Source organism: Artemia franciscana, chromosome 21 (genome assembly GCF_032884065.1).
Source record: "Artemia franciscana chromosome 21, ASM3288406v1, whole genome shotgun sequence".
Classification (NCBI taxonomy): Eukaryota; Metazoa; Arthropoda; class Branchiopoda; order Anostraca; family Artemiidae; genus Artemia; species Artemia franciscana.
The window spans coordinates 2,191,964-2,214,477 of record NC_088883.1 but is presented as its reverse complement, the minus strand read 5'-3'; the positions used below and the strand labels follow the sequence as shown (position 1 = coordinate 2,214,477).

General features: G+C 34.4%; 1 protein-coding gene across 1 annotated transcript in view; it reads left to right on the top strand.

The window, feature by feature from the left end:
• The window catches only part of LOC136040585 (nuclear receptor coactivator 7-like), a 254,488-nt gene that overhangs the window by 70,358 nt on the left and 161,616 nt on the right, over positions 1–22,514 (top strand). The window contains exons 4-5 of the mRNA XM_065724830.1: positions 395–555; positions 5,804–6,006. Coding sequence (XP_065580902.1) covers positions 395–555; positions 5,804–6,006 — 364 coding nt within the window. The remainder of the gene's footprint in view (positions 1–394; positions 556–5,803; positions 6,007–22,514) is intronic.

Genomic DNA, 22,514 nt, shown 5'->3' with positions numbered 1-22,514 from the left:
AAAGGTTCCCGCTCCCGGACGTGAAGTTGAAATATTCAGATTTTTATTATTTAAAGTTTGTTGTTATTTTTTTTTGTTCCACTATTCTATTGAAATTATGCCTTTTTTTCTCTCTTATATTCTGTAAATGGAAAAACAGTGTGGTCTAAGAAAATATGTATATTTCTGGTAATATCTTTTTTTTTATGGAGTATGGACCATCAGTTATGGAATATGGACCATCAGAGCCTCAATGTGGACTTAGGCTGACTTCTGCAAGGCTCGAATGCTTTTGAGTACCATACATTGATGACAATATATCATTTCTTATAAAAGAGTTTCCTTTCTTCTACTATCGTTCTTATTTATTGCAATTTTAAAATTATAAATTATAAAGAATTCTGTAAATTTATAGAATCCAATAAGCCAGAAATGGACATTATAAAAGAAGAAGCTGTAAATGCTGGAGTGGAAAAAGTAGTTAAGGAAGAAGACGAAGAACTTACTTCAGTTGTTGAAGAAGAATTGACACAGAGGTTTCTCAAAGTCGATGTCAAACATATTACGGAGGGACAAGCAAGTTTTATTTATTTATTTTTTTTATCTAGGCATATAAATGAAAGGCAATTCAGAGAAGGGGTAGAATAAAATTTTAGGCAAAAGTAGTTAACTACTATAGTAGATTTTGCACAAATCATAGGATTTTTGACTAGATATTTATGTGTAAATGTAAATGTTGAGGTTCATAACGCTGCACTCTTCTTTAGTACTGTACCGCTGGGTCTAACTGCACCATTATTGTGTATCTTCTCTATCTTTTGGGAGGGTGAGTCCTTATCGTCCCAATATTATACTAGATAAAATAAGATGATGTCCTTAGCCAAAATATGACCATGTATCACGACAAAAAATTAATCCATTAATAAAATGAGCCAGATGGTACAATTATGCGTTAAGGTATAGCCTACCGCTGTCATGTTAAGTAATTGCACCGGTCTTTGGAAGTACATCGTTAGTTGTAACTGCACCATTATGTTTTATCTTCCCCATCTTTGTGGATAACAAAACTTATCATCCCAACATTATTTTAGATAAAATAAGATGCTATGCTTAATCAGCTTAAAACCAAATTATGATCGTTTGTCGCGAAATACAAAATGCGATAAATTAAGCCAGGAATAGAAAGAAATAAATGGTGGTGTTATACCTTAGCGTACCCCGCTATTACGTTAAGCAACCGTTAAGTTACCGTTACGTTAAGCATATATATTTTTATATACTTATGTATATTTCTCTAACCAACCCTACCCTCCCTGAAAGTAATTTAAGAATACGAAGATTAATAATCGTATAAACAGTCAAGAAAGACCAGAAGCCTATGTGGAAGTAACAGATGCAAGAAGGGGATTTAAATGAGTATTACAGATACAAACAGGTATTAGATGCAAAGGGTTAAACGGGTATTAAAGGCGTAACAGTTTTAACAAATTACCTAGGTAGATGACAGAGGAGGTCTGGCAACTTCTGGAAACAGACTTAAGGCAGAAGAGCCCGTTCCAGGTACAAAGTCATAACTTAAAAGGAGTTATATGACGTTTTTTAGAATCTTTGAAACAATTCAAGCTCGATCGATTTTTTCAATATCAGAAACTGATTGTCTGGATTTGACAAAAAAAATCCTTGAAGAAGAGCAAAAAGGAGAGAAGAAGTGTATAAAATCTTACAGTATGATATATCAGCAAATTTTTCTAGTAAAATAATGAAAGAAGGGGAAATAACATAAGTAGTTGAAACAGGTAGTTGCTATGAATCATCCTGGGGGCTACCAAAAACAACATTACAAACTATTCTTCTGTTGCTGTGTCTGGAGTTGCTGTGCCACGCGATTGCTTTTGAGACAGGGTGCTTGACCGAATTTTCGCTTCTAAGCCAATGAAAGCACTTCTTCATTCAACAAAATTACCTTGTTTTGTTTTTGGCGTTATCTTCAGTTTTTGCATCTAGGACATACATGAGCCCCTGAGCATAACTAATACGTTATAATTGAATTACATGGGTGGATATGTATATCGTCCTCTAGTTCATTGTTAGATGGAATAAAATACTTTTAGTATGTTCTTAACTTATAAAGGATTATTTAACAATTATAAATAATTTGTTATTTAAAATAATTTTTAACAGAAAGGTTAGTATATATAAACAAAATAAATGATTGTTCAAACATCACTACAAACAAAAAACGAAAAGAAAAAGGAACTGAATAAAAAGAGACTGTTCGTTAATAAAACTATAAATATTAAAAATAAGGAATTACTATTCAGCAGCTCCTTAGTTTAAAACGAACGACATTGTAAATCATTATGTCTAATCGGAGTCCGCGTAAATTCCCTAATAGGCGAATATAACCAGATTATGAAAAAATGCCTCTCTATCTAAATTCATATTAGTTTCATATCATACGTAAGATGAGTTAATTTTTGCTCTGACAAACATATAAAAAGAAGCCACGTAAATAAATAAAAAAGAAAGAAAAACATGAGGCACATATATATTTTCTTCAAGTTCAATGGGGCTTATTATCAAATCAAAAAATAAATTGCACATAATTACAATCCTCAGTCCATTCCTGGACGGGGAGATCCTTAATCGCTACCCTTTAAACATAATACGTAGCGTGGTCATTGCTTCTACTCTCAGAAACAACCATACCTCTCATTTAATCCAACATAAATACCAAATATCCTCCTGCTCTTTGCCCCAGAGGAAATCGCCTCACCATCATATCAAAATAAAATGAAATTTTAACTTTATTTTTTATCTGATTACATTTAATACATAATATATTTTTTTACCATTATTTAACTAATCTTTTCCAATGCTAATAAATGATTTTTCACTCTTTTTTTTAAATGACGCGAGGGAGCTCCTACCTCTCAGTTCTTCTGAAAAAAGATTATGTGACTTTGCACAATTTATATTCGGGTGCAAAGTCCGATCGTATAGTCGGGGTGAAGGATATTTGCAGGTTTGAGGGTGATCGGGTATTTACGTTATGCTGGTCCGAGATTGGTCGAAATAATATTTTAAATACAAACGGGAGTTCACCAGCTAGAAACTTGAACACAAAGGTCAAGCATTATTGATGATGCAGCGACTCTATTGACAAATACTCTTCATTTTTTCCAATTAATTATCAAGATTGTTTATGAATTGAATTCAGCTTCTGCAGGCGAGATTTAAAATTCGATTGTCAGATCATTCTGCAGTATTTTAAATGGGGGTTGATAAAATTTTGTATAGCAGGACCAGTGTTTCCTGCGGCAAAGTGTTCTTTAGTTTCTTTATTATTCCAAGATTCCGGGACATCTTCAGCTCTACTGCCTGAATGTGATACAGATATGAGAGGTTCTCATCAAGTAGGACTCCGAGATATTTTGTAAAACACTTTTTGGGCCGACTGATCAAACCTCTGGACGTTTCAATACCACACACCTCAGGATGGACACTTCCGACCCGAAAAAAATAAAACGCAAGATTTATCAATATTAATAACACGTTGGTTAGAATCCACATAGAGATACGTCTTGTCGAGAACAACCCTAAGCCTGGAAATGAGCGCTGTTATGTCGGTTTCGCAGCAGCCTAGTATCTACAAAAGCCACAAGCTCATCATCATATACAGGGTGAAAAGAAGCTTCATCGTGACATAGCTTACAACATTGGAGAATAGTGCGTGCCGGGTTTAATACGCTACTCAGATCGTTAACGTGAATCAGGAACAATAGAGGTCCTAATATTGACCCTGGGGACACCGAGGTCTTCTCCCGAATAAATCCTGCGGTCCCTCAAGTACGATCTGAACCAATCCAGAGTTTATCTCTTATTCCTATATGCTCCACTTTCCTGAAGAGAATAGGGTGTTAGATGCTATGAAATGCTTTTCTGATATCAATCAGGGCGTTGCAGGTAGAAGCCCAGAATCCAGAACTTGGTTGATTCATAAACTCAAAGCCGTTAGTGCATCTTGGGTGGATTGTTCTGGTCTAAATCTAAACTGATGAGTATTAAGAAATCCTTTTTTTCTCCAGAAACTGGAGTAGCAGCTGCATGGGTTTTTCATAAACCTTTGAAAAAACTGAAAGAATGGAAATAGGTCTATAATTCGTAGGATCAGCTCGAGAACCTTCCTTGTGCAAAGGCACTGCTCTAGCTTTATTTAGTCGTTCGAAGAAAGTACCTTTTCGCAGAGATAAATTGGCCAGGTAAGTAAGAGGCTCTATGATTGATGAAGTAACTTCTTTTAACACATTAGTGTATACTCGGTCGAATCCAGAAGCAAAATTTCATCTTAGGTTTCAGATAATAAACTGAATTTCAGGCGGAGAGACAGGAGCGAGAGCCATTGACTTGGTGCATGCTGGGCCTAGGTAATCTTTAAAACTCTTCACGAGGTTTTCAACGGAATTTGCTTCTTTTCTTTCACGCCTCTGCAAAAAATGATCCCAGTGCATTTGCAACGTTTTCTGGTCCCGACATAGTTTCCTCATTTACAGATAATTTCAAAGGAAGCTCAGGTGGGGCGCTGCTGGGAAGCAGCAAAGAGTTAACAACCTTCCGTATTTTCAGTGAATCTTTCCGACTTTAAGCCATTTTTCCAATGAAATAACTTCTCTCAGATTTACGTAAAATTGAACGAAGGCATTTTTTCTTATATTCAATATTTTTCACCGAGCGTTGCTATGCTAGGTTGCTATGCTAGGACCGAGCGTTGCTCTGGTACATGTTGGTACAATTTGATTGCATTTTCTCATAATACACTGAGAAAATGTCATAATACATTTTCTCATAATACAATTGTATTTTCTCATAATACATAAATAATACACTGAGACTAAAAATTGAAGCAAAGATGCAAAGGAAACATAAGGAATGCAAATTATAGCTAAAACCATGTGATTAAAAGAAGCACCAATTGATGACTAATTGATGACGGTACTCTTGCAAAGCTTTGAAAAAACGGTATTGCCCGAAACTTTTTTCATTATGGTGAGAACATAATCAATATATTAAATATATTCAAATCTTTAATTTTTAAATTCTTGTTTAAATTTATTTCTGCTTCTGTGCACTGATAATGAATGTTTTTTTTATAAAATTTAGTGGTTTATATCCAAAAACTGCAAGATGGATTTTACTAGAAAAAAAACTCGCTTTTCAGCCTCGTTTTTTCTTATCTCATCCGAACCTAATCTATCAGTTTCTGCGTTTTGCATAATATATGTAATTAATGTACCTTTGAGAGTTATGTTAAATATATATGCTTTACCCAAGATCTTAAGCTCTCGTCTGATCTCGGGAAAAATCCTAATGAGCGGCAACCCTGGTTTTGCTCAGCTTTTAACTGCCTGGTCTATTAGTTTAACAATTGACAACACTCGTACGGACATCACGACCTGTATGAATATTTATCGGTTCGGGTAAAATCATTATACAGTCTGTTTGTTTCCAGCGTTCAATGAATAAAGAAGCAAAGCTTCTGCAAGACTCCCTCCTCTCTCTCTCTCTCTCTCTCTCTCTCTCTCTCTCTCTCTCTCTCTCTCTCTCTCTCTCTCTCTCTCTCTCTCTCTCTCTTCAGTTAGTTTTTACATTAATTAGGTGTATGCATACACTTTTTTGTTTTGTCTTAAATCAAATTGGCATTTGTTGTGTGGTATCAGCGACGTCTTCTCGACATTTTAACGTCTTTGAATCATAAGACGTCATTATTCAACGCGTGATGAGTACGTTATTATTATCAATTTTATAATTATATTTATTTTTGCAGGGTGTTATCAATGGAGTTCTTCTTATCACCCCAAACGTCATTATGTTTGATCCAGACGTATCTGACCCCTTGGTTGTTGAAAATGGCGGCCCTGATAGTTTCGGGGTAGTTTTGCCTATGGAATTCATTTTGTGTGCCACCATTTATAAAGACTTTGGAACAAGTCAATCTGAAAGTTCTGCAGATGAAAGTACCGGGGACAGGTAGGTCTTAGTACTTCTCGTGTTAGAATATGCTGCCCCCCTCTGCTCGACAGGGCCTTTGGCCCTCTTGTTACTCGATATGGGCCAACTTGTTACTCCAGGTTGTGACGTCGTTCCTGGTCGACTTTTTCGTCCATTACAATCTATGTAAATATATTTATTTCAAACTATTTTACCGATTTCAAAATCATTGTGTAGAAAACTCTAATTTCAACGATTTGGCTGCATAATTAATGAACAAAATAATAGAATAACCAAAACATGGACGCTTGTTTTTGTACATGTACGTAGATAACACGTATTTACGTAAATCAGCTACGTAAATACGTAGCATCCATAGCGTTTGCTCGGTCTTACGGTTAATGTTTTTACTGTTCCCTTTTATTCTTTTTTTATGCCTACTTTTTAAATGAACAACTACTCTCCATTGGTTTTACCTTTTTCTAAGTTCAAGTTTTTTTTTTTTTTGGGGGGGGGGTGGATGGGCAACAATTTAGTATGATAGCGGCAAAATCTCCTGAACCGGCTAATAAGCTTCAATCCCAGGCCGGGAAAATGGCTCCTGCTTAAGTTGTTATAAATGCATGTACTCTTAATGCTTTTCTATATAACATAGCAATTTTAATTATAATATTGTCTGCAAAAAAAATTCCAAGTTCTGAGAATTCTGAGAATTTTATAATTCAAGAGATTCTGTTCGACCGCACATCCAACATTGAAGTAGAAGTAAAACCTCAAGAATAATTAAATAAGTAAGCAATATTTAAGTAATTGAGTAAGTAATTAATGGTCCAGCAAATACTTGATATATCGCAGTAATTTTAACAGTTATCATTCTTCGTTGTAGAACAATCGAAGCTCCTTTTTTTATATAATAAACCTAATAATAAACCTTCTCAATCAATCAATTAATCAGTTTGCTCAATCAATAAATTAAAAACAAAAAACAATTCAACATAGTCTTTCCCGCAAGGCTCTATGGCCAGGAAAAAAACAGGGGGGGAACAAAAATGAAACAAATACTAAAAAAAAGTATTTTCAACATAAGACATTCACACCTTTAAGAGACTCTAAATATATTAATATATATATTTGGATATCTATTCTGGATACCCATTTGGAGTTGCTTCTACAAGTCAATTAATTTAAGCACGGAGAGAAAAGCAGTGTAAATTAGTCAGTACGGGTGAACTAGCAATATTAGTAATATAGATTTTATGAAAGACAGCTATTAAAATAGATACAAAAGAGAATTCAGTTATTAATTTGCAATATGATTGATAATTCAAATATTAGTTATCACCTTCGGATGCAATCCAGGCTATCATTCAGTGTAAACCATACTTACCTCATATTACAAAATACCTCAATTCTTCAACATTCATAATTTATTGGAGTTCTAAATGATCAACCTGGACGCTTAAATGGTTGTGTGTTCCAAATCTCTCTCTTACACGGCTCTTGATGTTGTGCTAACCTGTAACAATATCAAACAGTTCGTGGTAACGAACTGTAGTAAAGAGTGACCCGGCTCAATAGTAAACGAAACTCTAAAAAATGGAATTTTGATACCAATAAATATAAGTTTCATCAAGATCAGTTATACCCATCGAAAGTTACGAGCCTGAGAAAATTTACCTCATTTTAGAAAATGGGGGGAAACACCCCCTAAAAGTCGTACAATCTTAGTGAAAATCACACCATCAGATTCAGCGTATCAAAGAACTTTCTCATAGAATTTTCAAGCTCCTGTCTACAAAAATGTGGAATTTCGCATTTTTTGCCACAAGACAGATCACGGATGTGTGTTTTTTTTTTTTTGTTTTTTGTTGTGGTTTTTTTCCCAGGGGTGATCGTATGGACTGAGTGGTCCTATAATATCGTGAGAGGGCTCATTTTGACCGAAATTAAAAGTTCTAGTGCCCTTTTAAGTGACCAAAAAAATTGGAGGGCACCTAGGCCCCCTCGCACGCTCATTCTTTCCCAAAAGTCACCGGATCAAAATTCTGAGATAGCCATTTTATTCACCATAGTCGAAAAACTTAATAACTATGTCTTTAGGGACGACTTACTCCCCCGCAGTCCCCGTGGGAGGGGCTGCAAGTTACAAACTTTGACCTGTGTTTACATGTAGTAATGTTTACTGGGAAGTGTACAGACGTTTTCAGGGGGATTTTTTTGGTTTAGGGGGGACAGTTGAGGGGGGGGGGGTTACGTGGGAGATATTTCGATGGAAGAACTTTTCATGGGGGAAGAGAATTTCAGTGAGGGGGCGCGGGATTTTCTAGCATTATTTGAAAAAAAAAAAAAAAACAATGAAAAAATAAATATGAAAAGTTTTTTCTACTGAAAGTAAGGAGCAGCATTAAAACTTAAAACGAACAAAATTATTACGTATATGAGGGGTTTACCTCCTCGTTATACCTCACTCTTTACGCTAAAGTATTTTTAGCAATTTCAACTATTTATTCTACGACCTTTTTGATTCAGAGGTCATTCTTAAGGAATTGGGACATTTAAGCTTTAGTGTAAAGAGCGAGGTATCGACGAGGGTTGAACCCCCTCATATACGCAATAAAAACATACGAATATAGAAGTTTGTTACGTAAGTCAATTCGTAAGTTACGCATAATTTTTACCAATGAAAACGTTTGTAAAAAATTAAATGTTGTACCTGTCTTTTTAAGTAATCAAACCATTGGAGGGAAACTAGGCCTCCTGCTTCACTCCTTTATTAAAGCCTGAACGTTTTGCCTGGAGGTTAATGTTTCTAGGCCTTTCTCTCGTACACTATTCCTGAACTTTGCAATGTCCTCTGTCGAAAGGGTTTCGATAGGCCCATTAAAATTGTTGTTACAAGAACTACCACCATGTTCAAGCCACCCAGAGGTTCAAAATTGACAACCATTAGTGACGACTGACTTGCAAGTTATCTCTTAGTTAATTTCTTAGACCGCATTGGCCTGCCAATATATACTGGGGAAAAAAAATGATCAAGACTGGGTTTTTCTAAGGCAAAATGAGTATTTTGGGAGGAGAACCTCCTCTCTTTTTTATCGCAAAAAAATCAAAACAAAGAACTCTCCGACTCTCCGGATTGTTTTGATTTTCTTTGTCATTTTTGGCATTTTGCTTTTTTTTTATTCTTTTTCTTTTCGCGCTGACGAAGAGATGTGGTTGTCCTCCCGAAGTTTTCACTTTTTCTGGTATTTTGTTTGGCCTTAAAAAAAAAAAACATTTTTGATCTTTTTTCTTTATATTAAGTTATCACTTACAAATGTGACACAGAAAAGATTCATTATAAATGACATAGACCTTATATCACCAGAGAGTTCATAAAAATTGAGCTTTCCAGGTCTCTCATTGACATTTTTGCAGGAGAGGATTTAACCTTCTCTGTTATTGAAATATATAGATTTCCCTGTACCTAGTCTGCAAACAGGTCAATATTCAAGCCACCTGTACATTCTAAATCGCATTCATTATAAACCACATTGACCTCATATCCCCCAAGAGTTCATAAAACCTGAGCTTTCCAGTTCTCTCATCGACATTTTTGCGGGAGAGGATTTAACTCTCTCTGGCATTGAAATATATAGATTCCACCGTACCTATCCTGTAACCTACCAAGTCTGCAAACAGAGTAGCGATATTCACATTTAGATAAGGGCTTGAAGACCTTTCGACATGTGAGCACAAACATTTCTTTTGCCTCGTAATATTCAAGCCAACTGTAGATTCCAGACTGGTAAGTTTTGTGTTTTAGTTACTAGTCTGGAACTCCTGTAGTCTATCAACAGGGTAGCTACGTATATCTTCTTTTTGAATACGTGAAAATGTACTGCCACGTAAGCTGCCCATCTTCCGCTTCTTGTATTCCCCTATGGTCTTCAAGCAAGACAGAGATCTCAGAGCGAGTAGGACTAGTAGAGATTTAAAGTTGAGAATTAATAACAGCTTTGTAAAGACTAGAAAGACAAAACAGCTATATACTTATCAATCACTTACAGTTTAAGTTTTGATTGAAAAACAAATTGGCACCTTCGAATGTAATCTATTTAAATTTATTGTAAATATTTTGTTTTCTAAGTATTTCTTATTTTGTTATTTTGGCATCTACCAAATCTTTGCCTAGGACTGGGTGACTATATAGTTGAAGTTGAACTTTTTTATTCTTTTATATAATTTTATCCTTAAGCTCTAGAAGGAGAAATCGATGGAAAAGATTTCCATTACCTTCTAGGCTTTAGAAAACCTTGAAAGCATTTTTGAGAGAGTGACAGCGTCATTGCTTTCTCAAAGCACGTGTTTGGCTTAGAATATTTGACGAGTAAAACTGATGGGATGTCAGTTTTCTTTTCATTTTGATGAGAAGGGCAAAATCCTCTAAAGACAACTTTGTAGTGGGCTCGCTTTGGGCATGGAAAACGGAAAATTGGAATAGGAAAATTGGAAAACGAAAATTGAAAACGAATATTTGAGGACATAAATGATAATATTGATCCCCAACAATTTGGATTTAGATCCGGGCATAGTACTGTTCATTATTTGGTTGCATTATTGGATACTATCCTTAAGCACTTAGAGAATAATGGGGCCTATGTTGAAGCATTATTTGCAGACATAGTTAAGGCTTTTGATAGTCTTGATCATAATGTAGTTGTGGAAGAAGCAAAGGCTATGGGTGCCCGTCCATTTGTTGTACGAATGCTAGCTAGTTTTCTTTTTGAAAGATCTCAGTGTGTCCAACTTCCTGATCATGAGCCATCTGAATTTGTAAATATTTTTTGTGGTTCGCCACAAGGGACTAAATTAGGCCCGCTTTCTTTTCTTATTGTTTTTAACCGTATTTTAACAACAATACGTGAGCGTTTTAAATTTGCTGATGATTTAACTGTTTTATCACTGCGACTAAGCCCTCCGACTACTGAACAGTCTGACTTGATCAAAATCTATCATGATCTAAAAGCTGAATTAGGAAAGGTAAAACTGGCGGTCAGTGAAACTAAGAGCTCTTATATGACATTTTCCTTCCTAAAGGGTAACAACCACTCTTCTCATAATTCCATACTGCCAACAAAGAAAACTGTTAAAATACTTGGGATTCTTTTGGACGATGATTTAAGATGGAATTCGCACGTTGACTATCTGACTAAAAAAGGCGCCTCGCTTTTACATTCATTTTCCAACCTAAAAAGATTTGGTACACCAACTGAGGTTTTAAAGTCTGTATACTGCAGCTATGTTAGACCTTCTCTTGAGTATGCATGCCCTGCTTGGCATCCGGGATTGACAAAAGATCAAACAGATAGACTTGAGACAATACAAAAAAGAGCTGTAAAAATTATACTTGGACAAAACTACTCAACTTACGAAGATGCCCTGAAACAACTCAATTTGGACTCACTTGATAGTCGTAGACATGGCTTAACATATAGATTTGGACTAAATTGTTTAAATTCCCCAGCACATTGTCGTCTACTACCCAACTTTGCGAGCCCCCCGACTGGAGGACCAGTTACTAGACTTCGACAAATAAAAAACAATTGTCCACAGTTACTGACTTGCTCAGCATATAGTACTGAGAGATATCGCAAATCATTTGTTCCATATTTTACCCGTCATTTTAATAATATTGACGCGACTAATATTTAATGTTTGATTAATATATTGTTTGTTTAAATTTTCCTGTGAGTGTTTTTGAAGGTATAAATTATTTTTGTCATGACATGCTAATGCTAGCTCCGGCTATTGTAGTGAATAAATATATTCTATTCTATTCTATAAACAATATGCACACCTACTGAGGGTGATCATTCGGACCAGTATTTATTTGATTGATATAAAAAGAAAAGGACATGTGCATTGATGTCTTTGTTTTTTCAAAAAATCCACAATCATGAGAAATTACTTGACCCTATTTTAAGAAAGTTATTTTTACCTTAGTTCCTCCAGTGCTTCCAAAGGCACACAGGACGTCAGTGAGTAGTCTCAAATCTTCCTCAAGTGGGCCGCTACGTAGATGTCCTCCCAATCTGGGACGTCACTCGTCTGGAAGGCTAGAAAATTATCACCAACGGTATATCCAGTGTTGTAAATTAGGGGGGGGGGATGCATTTGCCTCGTTCCCTATGATTCCCCCTTAGATTCAAAATTTTTCTTTACAAAATGGGGGAGGGGCTATTGAAAAAGGGTCTTTGTATATTTTCATTGTCCATGATGATTCAAGTCCTTTCGGCCAAGCGGAACCCAAAGTAGAAAAAAACTTATCTTAGAATCGTGGTCTCCACATAAAAAACTATGGATGAAAATTGGCAAAAAATAATTTTCTATTGGCTTGAAACTTTTATCATTAAATCGTTAATCAAAGGAGACACCAGTGCAGGAGAAACAAGAAGAGAAATCTTAAGACCCTCCAAAACAAGGACTAAGAAACGTCTAGAAAAAGACCAAGAAACTTATTTTTTGGCCCATTTCGTATAGAAGAGTTGGTCGTAGAAGCTAGGAAGGGGAGTGGAAAGGCTAACTCCCTGGAGTATTGGAAATTCTTGCACATTAGTAGTTGGGGGGCAATTAACCTCCCTTTCATCTTCCGGTATCTTCTTTTATCATCTTCCAAAATTTTGAGATGGTCATTCTTTTCAGAAACGTTGAAAAACCTAATAAATATACCTGTGGAATCAACAATACCCCCATAGCTCCATGGGCATTGGTTCTAAATTTTTAGATTACCCGTTGTTCAGATGTGTGTATTTGTAGGAAACTTGTCCATGTTTGGTCCTGGTTATGTCAATCAGCCAGGAGTTCATAGAGATTGTTGGCTATGTCAAGACTGGGGATGTCTTTGTCTTTGATCAGACTGAAATTTCTGTACTTGGAGCACCATTGGACTTTGTGTTGACAGTTAATTGATGAGGTACATTCAAAGTACCAAGTGCACTAAGAATGAAATCTTAGAAGTGAAAAATTAGCTATGCGGAAACTTACACAGCCATATACGTCTTAAAAAATTAGGAAAAACAGAAAAAGAAAAGAAAATTCTATTATTTTTTAAGCAAAGTGAATTTCCTCAGCCTAAAGTTTGCAAGACAGTTAGTAAAATTTAGACAAAGGCAATCTAGTAGAATTAAAAAAAGGCTTAAATTAAAGCTTTGTAGAGTAATTCAGAAAATATCTAAATCTTATTTCTTAAAATATATTAAAAAAACGCAAAAAAAACTTCCACAGTCTCTCTTTAATCTTTAAGAAATTACGCTTCCATCTTTTGACACTTTTTATTCAATTTACTTTAGTTTGGTTCATTTCAGTTTATTATAAACTTAAAAAAAATACATTCTCACTCACAATCAAATTATAGAAAAAAAACTATCCTATTAATCCTAATTTCTCACCTCTTGGAATAATCCTGATGAGGAATTTTAGGTTGGCTTTTGTCATTTTTCCCTGTTGGACTTTTTCCTTTTTTAGAGCCCTAGAAGTAATCGATGGAGACATTTCCATTACCTACTAGGCTTTTTAAGATCATGAAAGTCTCTTTGAGACGTGACAGCGTTGGTTCTTTCCAAAGGCCTTTCCATAGATTAGAATTTCTATTGATAATTGAATTTTCTTGGATTAAAGTTTGGTATTAATGCAGTCTGAGCTTTAAATGAGGAAGGCGGACTTAAAAATCTGCAGGGAATGGTTAATATTTGGATATACTTTTAATTGCAGCATAAATTATGACTATGAAAATCAAATAGTATAAAACGTACATTTTGTATATAATAATGGACTTGATATTGTGTTATGTGTGAATTTGATGATTAATCTTTAGCTTTTTTGATAAATTCCTTGGGTACAGAAGCAGACTAAAAAACTTGTCCCTCTTTTTACTGGCTCAGAATTCGCAAAGACACCAATCAGATAGGAATTTAACCTTTTTCTCTTTTTGCTGGCTTAAAATTTGAAACAGAACGTAGGAGAGCCAATCAGATTTTAAAGAAGTAGGGTTATTTGGCACTCCCTCTCGGCCTTTGTGTAATGACTAATTTGATTGGGTTAGAAAAATGTGCAGCAAACGTTTACCAGTAATATTAAAGTGCACATCTCACAAATCTGCCTTAAAGGAGCCCATCTTTTAACTGTCTCTCCTCAACTCACCAACTTGTATTTTGTGTTTGTCATTATTGCCCCTCAGATATTGGAGACCAAAACAATGTGAACCCCCCTAAAATGCGTATAGAACATAAAAGGGGCTACAATCGCAGTCTGTTCAACACTTAAGCTCCTTTAATTATTAGGTGCCAGGGGACAAAATAATAAAAATAATAGTTATTACTAACGATAACTGAGTTGCGGAATGTACCTACGACATCAACTTATGTTGAACCATGGGTCGGAAAACCGCTTTCTCTGCTTGTAGTTTCCCAAATAGAGACCTGAAAGGGGCCCAAGTACTTTCAGTAGGGCCTTGAGACATGAAATTAGGACCTGTTTAAATTTTCACCATATAGAGACCCGAAATATCTTGGTAAAATTTACGTTAACCCACTAACGAGATAGCTAAGAAATAGACATACGTTTTGAATCAGAGTTTCATCCTGAATCAAAATATAACATTAATTTTTGTCGGGAGTGAAATTTAACACCAGTCCCCGTCCCTAATATGTAAATATATACCTTGAGATCTATATATGCACTGAATCCTCCGTAAGTTTCTCTTTCCTCAAACTGATTTAACAGGTTGTCAAAATAATGGAAAATTTATTGCATAAATACAATGACCGGCCGGCCTATAGGCCTTAAACTGCTGGGGACAGCCAGCTCAAGTACCCACACTTTCCACAACACTTCATTAGAATTATGTAACTTCATAAGGAGAACCCTTTGGTAGCTGATTTGAGGATATTTTATTTTTTTTTAAAAAGTGTTTGAAGTTGTCAAAAATCGTGCATGTTCTTTTTTTCTGTACCCTTTTTGTTTTTCTTTTCATTTTTTTAGACTCCTCTTTAGTGCATTTGTGTTGTGTGCAGAGGGTAAATATAAATTATTATTATTATTAATACAGAGTATATTTTGGACATTAGGGAGGGGGGATAGCTGATAAGGAATGAATTTTATATTTGGATTCAGGATAAATTTTGATTCTGAAGATACATTATGTCTATTTATTAGGTATGTTATTAGTAATTTAATGGGAAAACCAATATCTTCAGTGAGTCTTTAAAACAGGGAATTAACACTTGCTTCTTCTCTAATGGCTATTTTTTTTTAGTTGTTCTCATTTATATTTTTGTTTTTTTCCATTCTCATTCTTTTTTCTGTTCTCTATGACAATATGCAACCCTGGGCAACACCTGTCAAAGCCTAGCGCACACTTAACGGAAGCGGCATCAGACATGAGTCTAAGTCGGCCATGCTGATCTCTATTTCATGGTCCTTCAGCCAAGAGTACAATGGGGGGATGGGAACCTGTAGTACGAAGTTTGAATCAACATCGATTGAATTTAATCGGTGTTTAATTCTACATCTTCAGCTTCTGCTTCTGGCTGCTCTAGCTGCTAGATTGCATTCTATCCGACGAAAATGTGTCATCCTTTGAGCGAATATTTGGGTTTTCCTCCGCATTGTCATGTTGTTGCCGATAATAATCGATAATAATAATAATAAGATAATACATTTATTATATTAAAATACATATAAACCGATAATAATAAGGGGCTGCGGTCTTAAGCAAAATTTTCGCGAAACTCTAGAAATTAAGGAAATTTATTCAATAATATGGCTTTATATAGAGACACGGGTGAATTTGGTTTGAATTATGTTTATGATAATTTATTAAAATTCTTAACTTGCTGATATTGTCTTAACTTGCTGATATTGTCAATCGAAGTGTAACAATACAATATAGACAAATACGCTAAGTACATTCTGCAAGTTGTTAACACGGTACATTTTCTTCAGAGTCATACTAGGATTGCCCATGCCCCCTGCTTCTTCGAGCTGGATTTGAAAATTGATGATTTTGCTGATTACTAATCTGAGGCTAATATTGCAATATACATCATAGAGTATGAGTAACATCTGAGAGTGAAAACTGGTGCTAGTGACATTAGCATTTTCAAACGTAATAATAAGGCAAAATCAGTGTAATAACAAGTTCATTGGCGTTTTCCCCCCGACAAAATCATAAATTTCCATTCATGCAAGTTATTTATTTGCTAAATGTTTCCAGAGAAATCGTCTACGGATTGTTCTGGGTGCCCGGCTGACTGACTGTATTTCAAACAGTAGGCTGTACGAAAAGTGTAGTTCAATCCCACTTTCTAGGACTATAATGAGAGAAAGGTTGAGATGGCTAGGTTATGTTCTGTGGATGAAGAATAACAGATTGCCAAAGTCCTGTTAGAAAAGCGGAGTAAAATTTTGTCAGACTTCACTTTAATTAGCTTTAAACGTCATGTATAGCCAGTGTGGTCTTTAAACGTATATACCGTTCACAGGTGTTTGATTAAAATTTTGTCTAGGTTTGAATTTTTTTTATTTTTCTTACAAGGAAGACTGTTCAAAATTTCTTTTTGTCAGGGTTTTATTAAACCCTTACAACTATGAGCACTAACACCCAAGACGAAAAAAGCTGTAGATCAGATTGAATCACAATTTAGGTTTGAGGACGCGTTGGCTTCGAACTAAAAATTAGAATGTGTAGCGGGATTCTCGCATGGTTTGGGGTAAATATTATAAGGGAAGGCGAGTATGACATTATTGAATTTTCAAGAGGATTCTGGTTTTTCCGTGGGATTCCGTAAGTGCATCGTTTTGTCCGTTGACAGATATCAAATCCGTAGATCTATGTGAAAATTTGAAGAAGTCGAAATACTGACTACACTTAGTTGAAATCAAAGTCATGCAGTTTATTGTAGGACCCGTTGTGATTGCATCAAGTCCATGCCCTATACAATACATGGCTCTTCCTGAATTGTTGCACAATTGATGCACAATTGTGATCATTGATCATTGATGATCATTGAACTGATCATTGATGCACAATGTGTCTGGCGATTGTTCAGTGAATAAGTAAGAACATGTAATAGTTTTGTATCTTTAAGCTAGTAATATGACTAGGTCGTAATAAGAAATACCAAGCATTTATTTTTACAAATTCATAAATTAAAAAAAGAAAACACAAAATTGCCATTTCGTTCTAGTTAACTTTGAAGTGAACAACTTTGGTTTGAATTTAGGAATTAAATTTTAACGTGTAATTTTTATTAGGACATCGCCGGGTCCCGTTTTGTTTTCTTTTGTTTGGGAAGAAGGGAACAGATGTTGCTGACAAATGATATAGAATTTTTTCAAATGACCTTTATAATTTATAAAGACAAATGATCAAATAATTTATAAAATCATATAATTATAATAATTTAATAATTTATAAAATATAATAATAAATATAATAAAATATAATATAATAAAATATATAAATAATATATATATAAATAATATATAAATAAAATATAAATAATATAATAAAATATAATAATTTATAAAATCATATAATTTATAAAAGACAAATGATCTTTAGAATTGGGTGCTTGAACGATGTTGAGAACTTTTTACTCTATGCATTTATATTAGAAGAAGAGATGACTCATCTGTAATTTATGAAGGATGTTCAATCCTACAGTCTTCCTCTCGTTTTTATATATATAATTTAAAAAAAATGTTTTTTTTTTACTGAAATTAAGGAGCGACATTAAAACTTAAAACGAACAGAAATTACTTCGTATATGAAAGGGGCTGCTCCTTCCTCAACGTCCCGCTCTTTACGCTAAAGTTTGACTCTTTCTCTCAACTTTACTTTTTAAAACAGTAAAAAACTTTGGCGTAAAGAGCGGGGCGTTGAGGAGGAAGCAGCCCCTTTCACATACGAAGCAATTTCTGTTCGTTTTAATGTCGCTCCTTACTTTCAGTTAAAAAACTTTTTTTTTATATAATTTCTGGACGTTTTTGAATTAATGCATGTTTAGATTTTGGCTCTCCGCAGATGAATAATTAAAACGAAATTCGCATTTTTTTTTTTTTGGCTAAAAGGCTTTCTTATAGTTTTGATCGAATGATTTTGAGAAAAAAGGAGCGGGGGAGGAGGCCTAGTTGCCCCTTAATTTTCTGGTTACTTAAAAAGGCAACAAGAACTTTTAGTTTTTTAAGAACATTTTTATTAGTAAAAGAAATACGTAACTTACGAATAAGCCTACGCAACAAACTTATGTATTTGTATGTTTTTATTACGTATATGAGGGGGTTTACTCCCTCGTCAGTACGTCGCTCTTTACAATAAAGCTTAAAATTTGTCCCAATTCCTTAAGAATGACTGCTGAATCACAAAGGCCGTAGAATAAATAGTTGAAATTACTAAAAATACTTTAACGTAAAGAGCCAGGTATTAGGAGAAGGTGAACCCCTCATATGCGTAATAATTTCTGTTCGTTTTAAGTTTCAATGCTGCTCCTTACTTTCAGTTGAAAAAACTTCTTCATATTTATTTCTTTCATTGTTTTTTTTTTAATGCTAGAAAATCCTGCGCTCCCTTCATGGAGATTTTCTTCCCCCATGCCAAATTTCTCCATGGAAAAGTTCCCCCAACATCTCCCTCTTCTCAACACCTCCCCCCCAAATTAAAAAAATCCCCCTGAAAACGTCTGTACACTTCCCAATAACCATTACTATATATAAGCACTGGTCAAAGTTTGTAACTTGTAGCCCCTCCCAAGGGAACTTTGGGGGAGTAAGTCCTCCCCAAAGACATAGTTATAAGGTTTTTAGACTATGCTGAATAAAATGGCTATCTCAGAATTTTGAACCTGTGGCTTTGGGAAAAGAATTGGCGTGGGAGGGGGCCAAGGTGCCCTCCAATTTTTCTGGTCATGTAAAAAGGGCACTAAAACTTTTCATTTCCGTTAGAATGAGCCCTCTCATAACATTCTAGGACCACTGGGTCGATACGATTACCCTTGGGAAAAAAACAACAAATAAACACGCATCCGTGATCTGAAATTCAAAATTCCATTTTTGTAGATAGGAGCCTGAAACTTTTACAGTAGGGTTCTCTGATACGCTGAATGTGATGGTGTGATTTTCATTAAGATTCTATGTTTTTTAGGGTGGTGGACATTCTTCCCATCCCTGTATACCCTTGTACCATCTCTGGCATCTGTATCGTTGTTTTTACAAATATCCGTGTTCATCTGGAATTTCGCCATTCCCTGAGCTGACAAATTCTTTTCTAGCCTAGTTAGGTTTGAACAACTCTCAAAAGTTCTTGATTTTAGGAAGTTCCCAAGTGACCTAACAATGTACATTCTTTGGAAAGCAAAAACGGATCCTGTAGAAACGCTGAGTTTGCACTTCTATTCTTCCACTTCTCTTTATGTTTGTTGTAAAAAGTGACTCAAATCGATGACGGAAGATATGTTTTTGTTACTTTCTTTCTTTTAACTGGCTTAAAATTTCACGATGGAACACAAGAGAACCAATCACGCTCTGAAGAGGTGGGGTTACTTTCCGACATACGGCTAAGGAACAATGTAGTCAGCTTATGGAAATACATCACAAACTGAAGCTAATGAAATTCATGCCCAATTTTTACCACGGAACTGTAGAAAATTACCTCTAATTTTCTCTTTTGTTCATTATTAAAATGAAAGAGGTGTATTCTTAGTCATTGTATATCACAGCATAGTGGAAAATTTGCGCCTCTGTATGCAAACACCTAATGGTCTGAAACAGTCGTTCTCCAACTTATTTAGATATTGTACCCCCTTTTACCCGCAGAACATGCTAGATACCCCTTCTCAGTTACCAGTACTAAGTAAACTATACCTAGAATACTAAACAAATATTAAAGCCTTAACCTTTTTAATTCAATTACGCATCATGTTTAAGTAAAAATAAATAAATACTTTTAACAAACATTTTTATTTAATAACAAACGCACACAAAATTTAAAGAACAAAAAGCGCTTACTTTCAAAGAGATTAGTGAGAAGGGTGAACTTGTTTCCTTTTAAACAGTTTATCGAAATTGGGCTCTAACTTTATTAAATACAACCTTAAATCATCTTTAACATTTAATCTGTTTCTGTATTTACTTTTAAGATAGGTTAAACTTGGGAAACCCTTTTCACATAAATAATAATAAATAAACAATAAATAAACAAACAATAAACACACAATAAATAAACAATAAGTGGTGGAAAGCCATTCAAGAAATTAACAGAAGAGCTTGTCAGTTTTTTGTCGAGATCCAGAAATCTAACCGATCCAGAAATCTAACAATGTAGCACCAGCAAAAATCTATTTTTCAGGTATCACATGAGATATTTTATATTTAAGAACTATATTTAATTATATTAAATATATTAATATATTATATTAAATTTTATAATATTAATATTATTATAATATAATAATATTATAATATAATAATATAATATAATAATATAATATAATATAATATTAACATAAAATATATAAATATATTATATTAATATATTCAATTATATTTAAAAACTATATTTTCGGTATCACATGAGACTTCAAAGAGTTACTCCTTTTGACAGGTAGTCAGGTTAGTGCCCACAGCGTCAGTTTTAAAGGGGTTGCGTAATCACTCTAACTGTTTCTCCAAAGGTGGAAAGTATTCTCTTATTCGGGTCTTCAGTGTATTCAAATGCTGGCTCACATGAGTCTTGAGTTCAGGGAAATCAAATGTGTTTTTTCCCATTATCTTGCGAAAATGTATGTAGAAAATATAAAAGTCCAAAATAGGGATGGAACCTTTTAGTTGACAATGAAACAAATATAATTTTTTTTTAACTTCGGGCGCATATAGTGTCAATCATCACCAGTAAAACTAAAAGACATTAATAAAAACAAACAGAGGTCATGGGTCAAAACAAACAGAAAAACAGTGGTCAAAACAAACAGAGGGGGCAGAGGTCAAAGCTCTTAGGTGAAATGAGATTTACTTTATTTGACCTCAGTAAATTATCATAAATTAAATTCAATCCAAATTCACGTGTATCTCTATTTACAGAATTATTCTTAAATAACTGTTTTTTTTTTTTTTAATTTCGATTGTTTCCCTGAAAATTTTCTTTAAACCTTGGTCCCTAGCAATCAAAGAAACATTCTCAAACAAAATGATTTGTATAAATAAGTTCCGATAGAGCCGACGTGAAATCTTCAGGTTTGGAATTTTGCTTTAAGGACGATGAAATAGAATTATGATGTTGTAGTAACCTCATTTTCGAATTCTGGTTAGTTCGGCAAACGTAAGAGCTTCCAAAAGTACATGGGATTTTATAACCCCAATTTGTTGCTCTACGGAAGTTCAATCCTTTCCAGCATTTAAAAAACTAGCCAAAGCATTACTACCTCTTAAAGCTACCTTTAAACCATTATTTTATCAAATTCCTTTAAATTTTTAACTCAGCCATGGAACATATGGTAAAGAACAAAAAACATCTGTTTTTCTGTTATTTCCAGGATATCGTTAAAAAATTCTAGAATTTGTTTCTTTCTTTTCGAAAAAGTCTGGTCAATTAACCAACCTGGGTAATGGTTACTTATTAAAATTTCTTTTAACAACAATAATTCCTCCTCAATGAACTTTGGAGAGCAAATTGTAAAAATGCGGTCAGTTAAGGATATGATTAAACCAAATCTTAGTTGGCGAGCGAGATCGGAGAAGAACGACAAAAATCTATTATTGTTAGTAGGTTTTCTGTAAATTTTAAAATCCAGACTATTTTCATTTTTTAAAAGAAGAACATCCAGAAAAGAAAGTTTCTTATCCTCTTCTAATTCTATTGTAAATTTTAAACACAATAAAATGAAAGTGCTGTAAAACCTTCTTACAAAGTTAGTCGTTTGGTTGTGAAGGATGGTAACCCTTTAACCCATTCCCTGAATACGGCATTGCTAAGAAGCCTTATATGTGAAGGTATTATTGGAATTTTATTTTCAAACTTCCAACTGTAGAAATGTCATGGTTGGTCCATGGGTTGTGGATTCTTAGTTTTATTAAATAAAAAAAACTAATTTTTTTAGCTGAAAGTAAGGAGCGACATTAAAACTTAAAACGAACAGAAATTACTCCGTATATGAAATGAGTTGTCCCCTCCGCAATCCCTCGCTCTTTACGCTAAAGCTTTAAATTGTTTTAAAAAGTAGAATTGTGGCAAAGAGTCAAACTTTAGCGTAAAGAGCGAGGGATTGCGGAGGGGACAACTCATTTCATATACGGAGTAATTTCTGTTCGTTTTAAGTTTTAATGTCGCTCCTTACTTTCAGCTAAAAAAATTAGTTTTTTTTATTTAATTTCTGAACGTTTTTGAATTAATGCATGAAAAGTTTTGGCTCTCCGCACATAAATTATTAAAATGAAATTCGTACATTAATTCTTTTTTTGGCTAAATGGCTTTCTATTAGTTTTGATCAGACGATTTTGAGAAATAAGGGGTG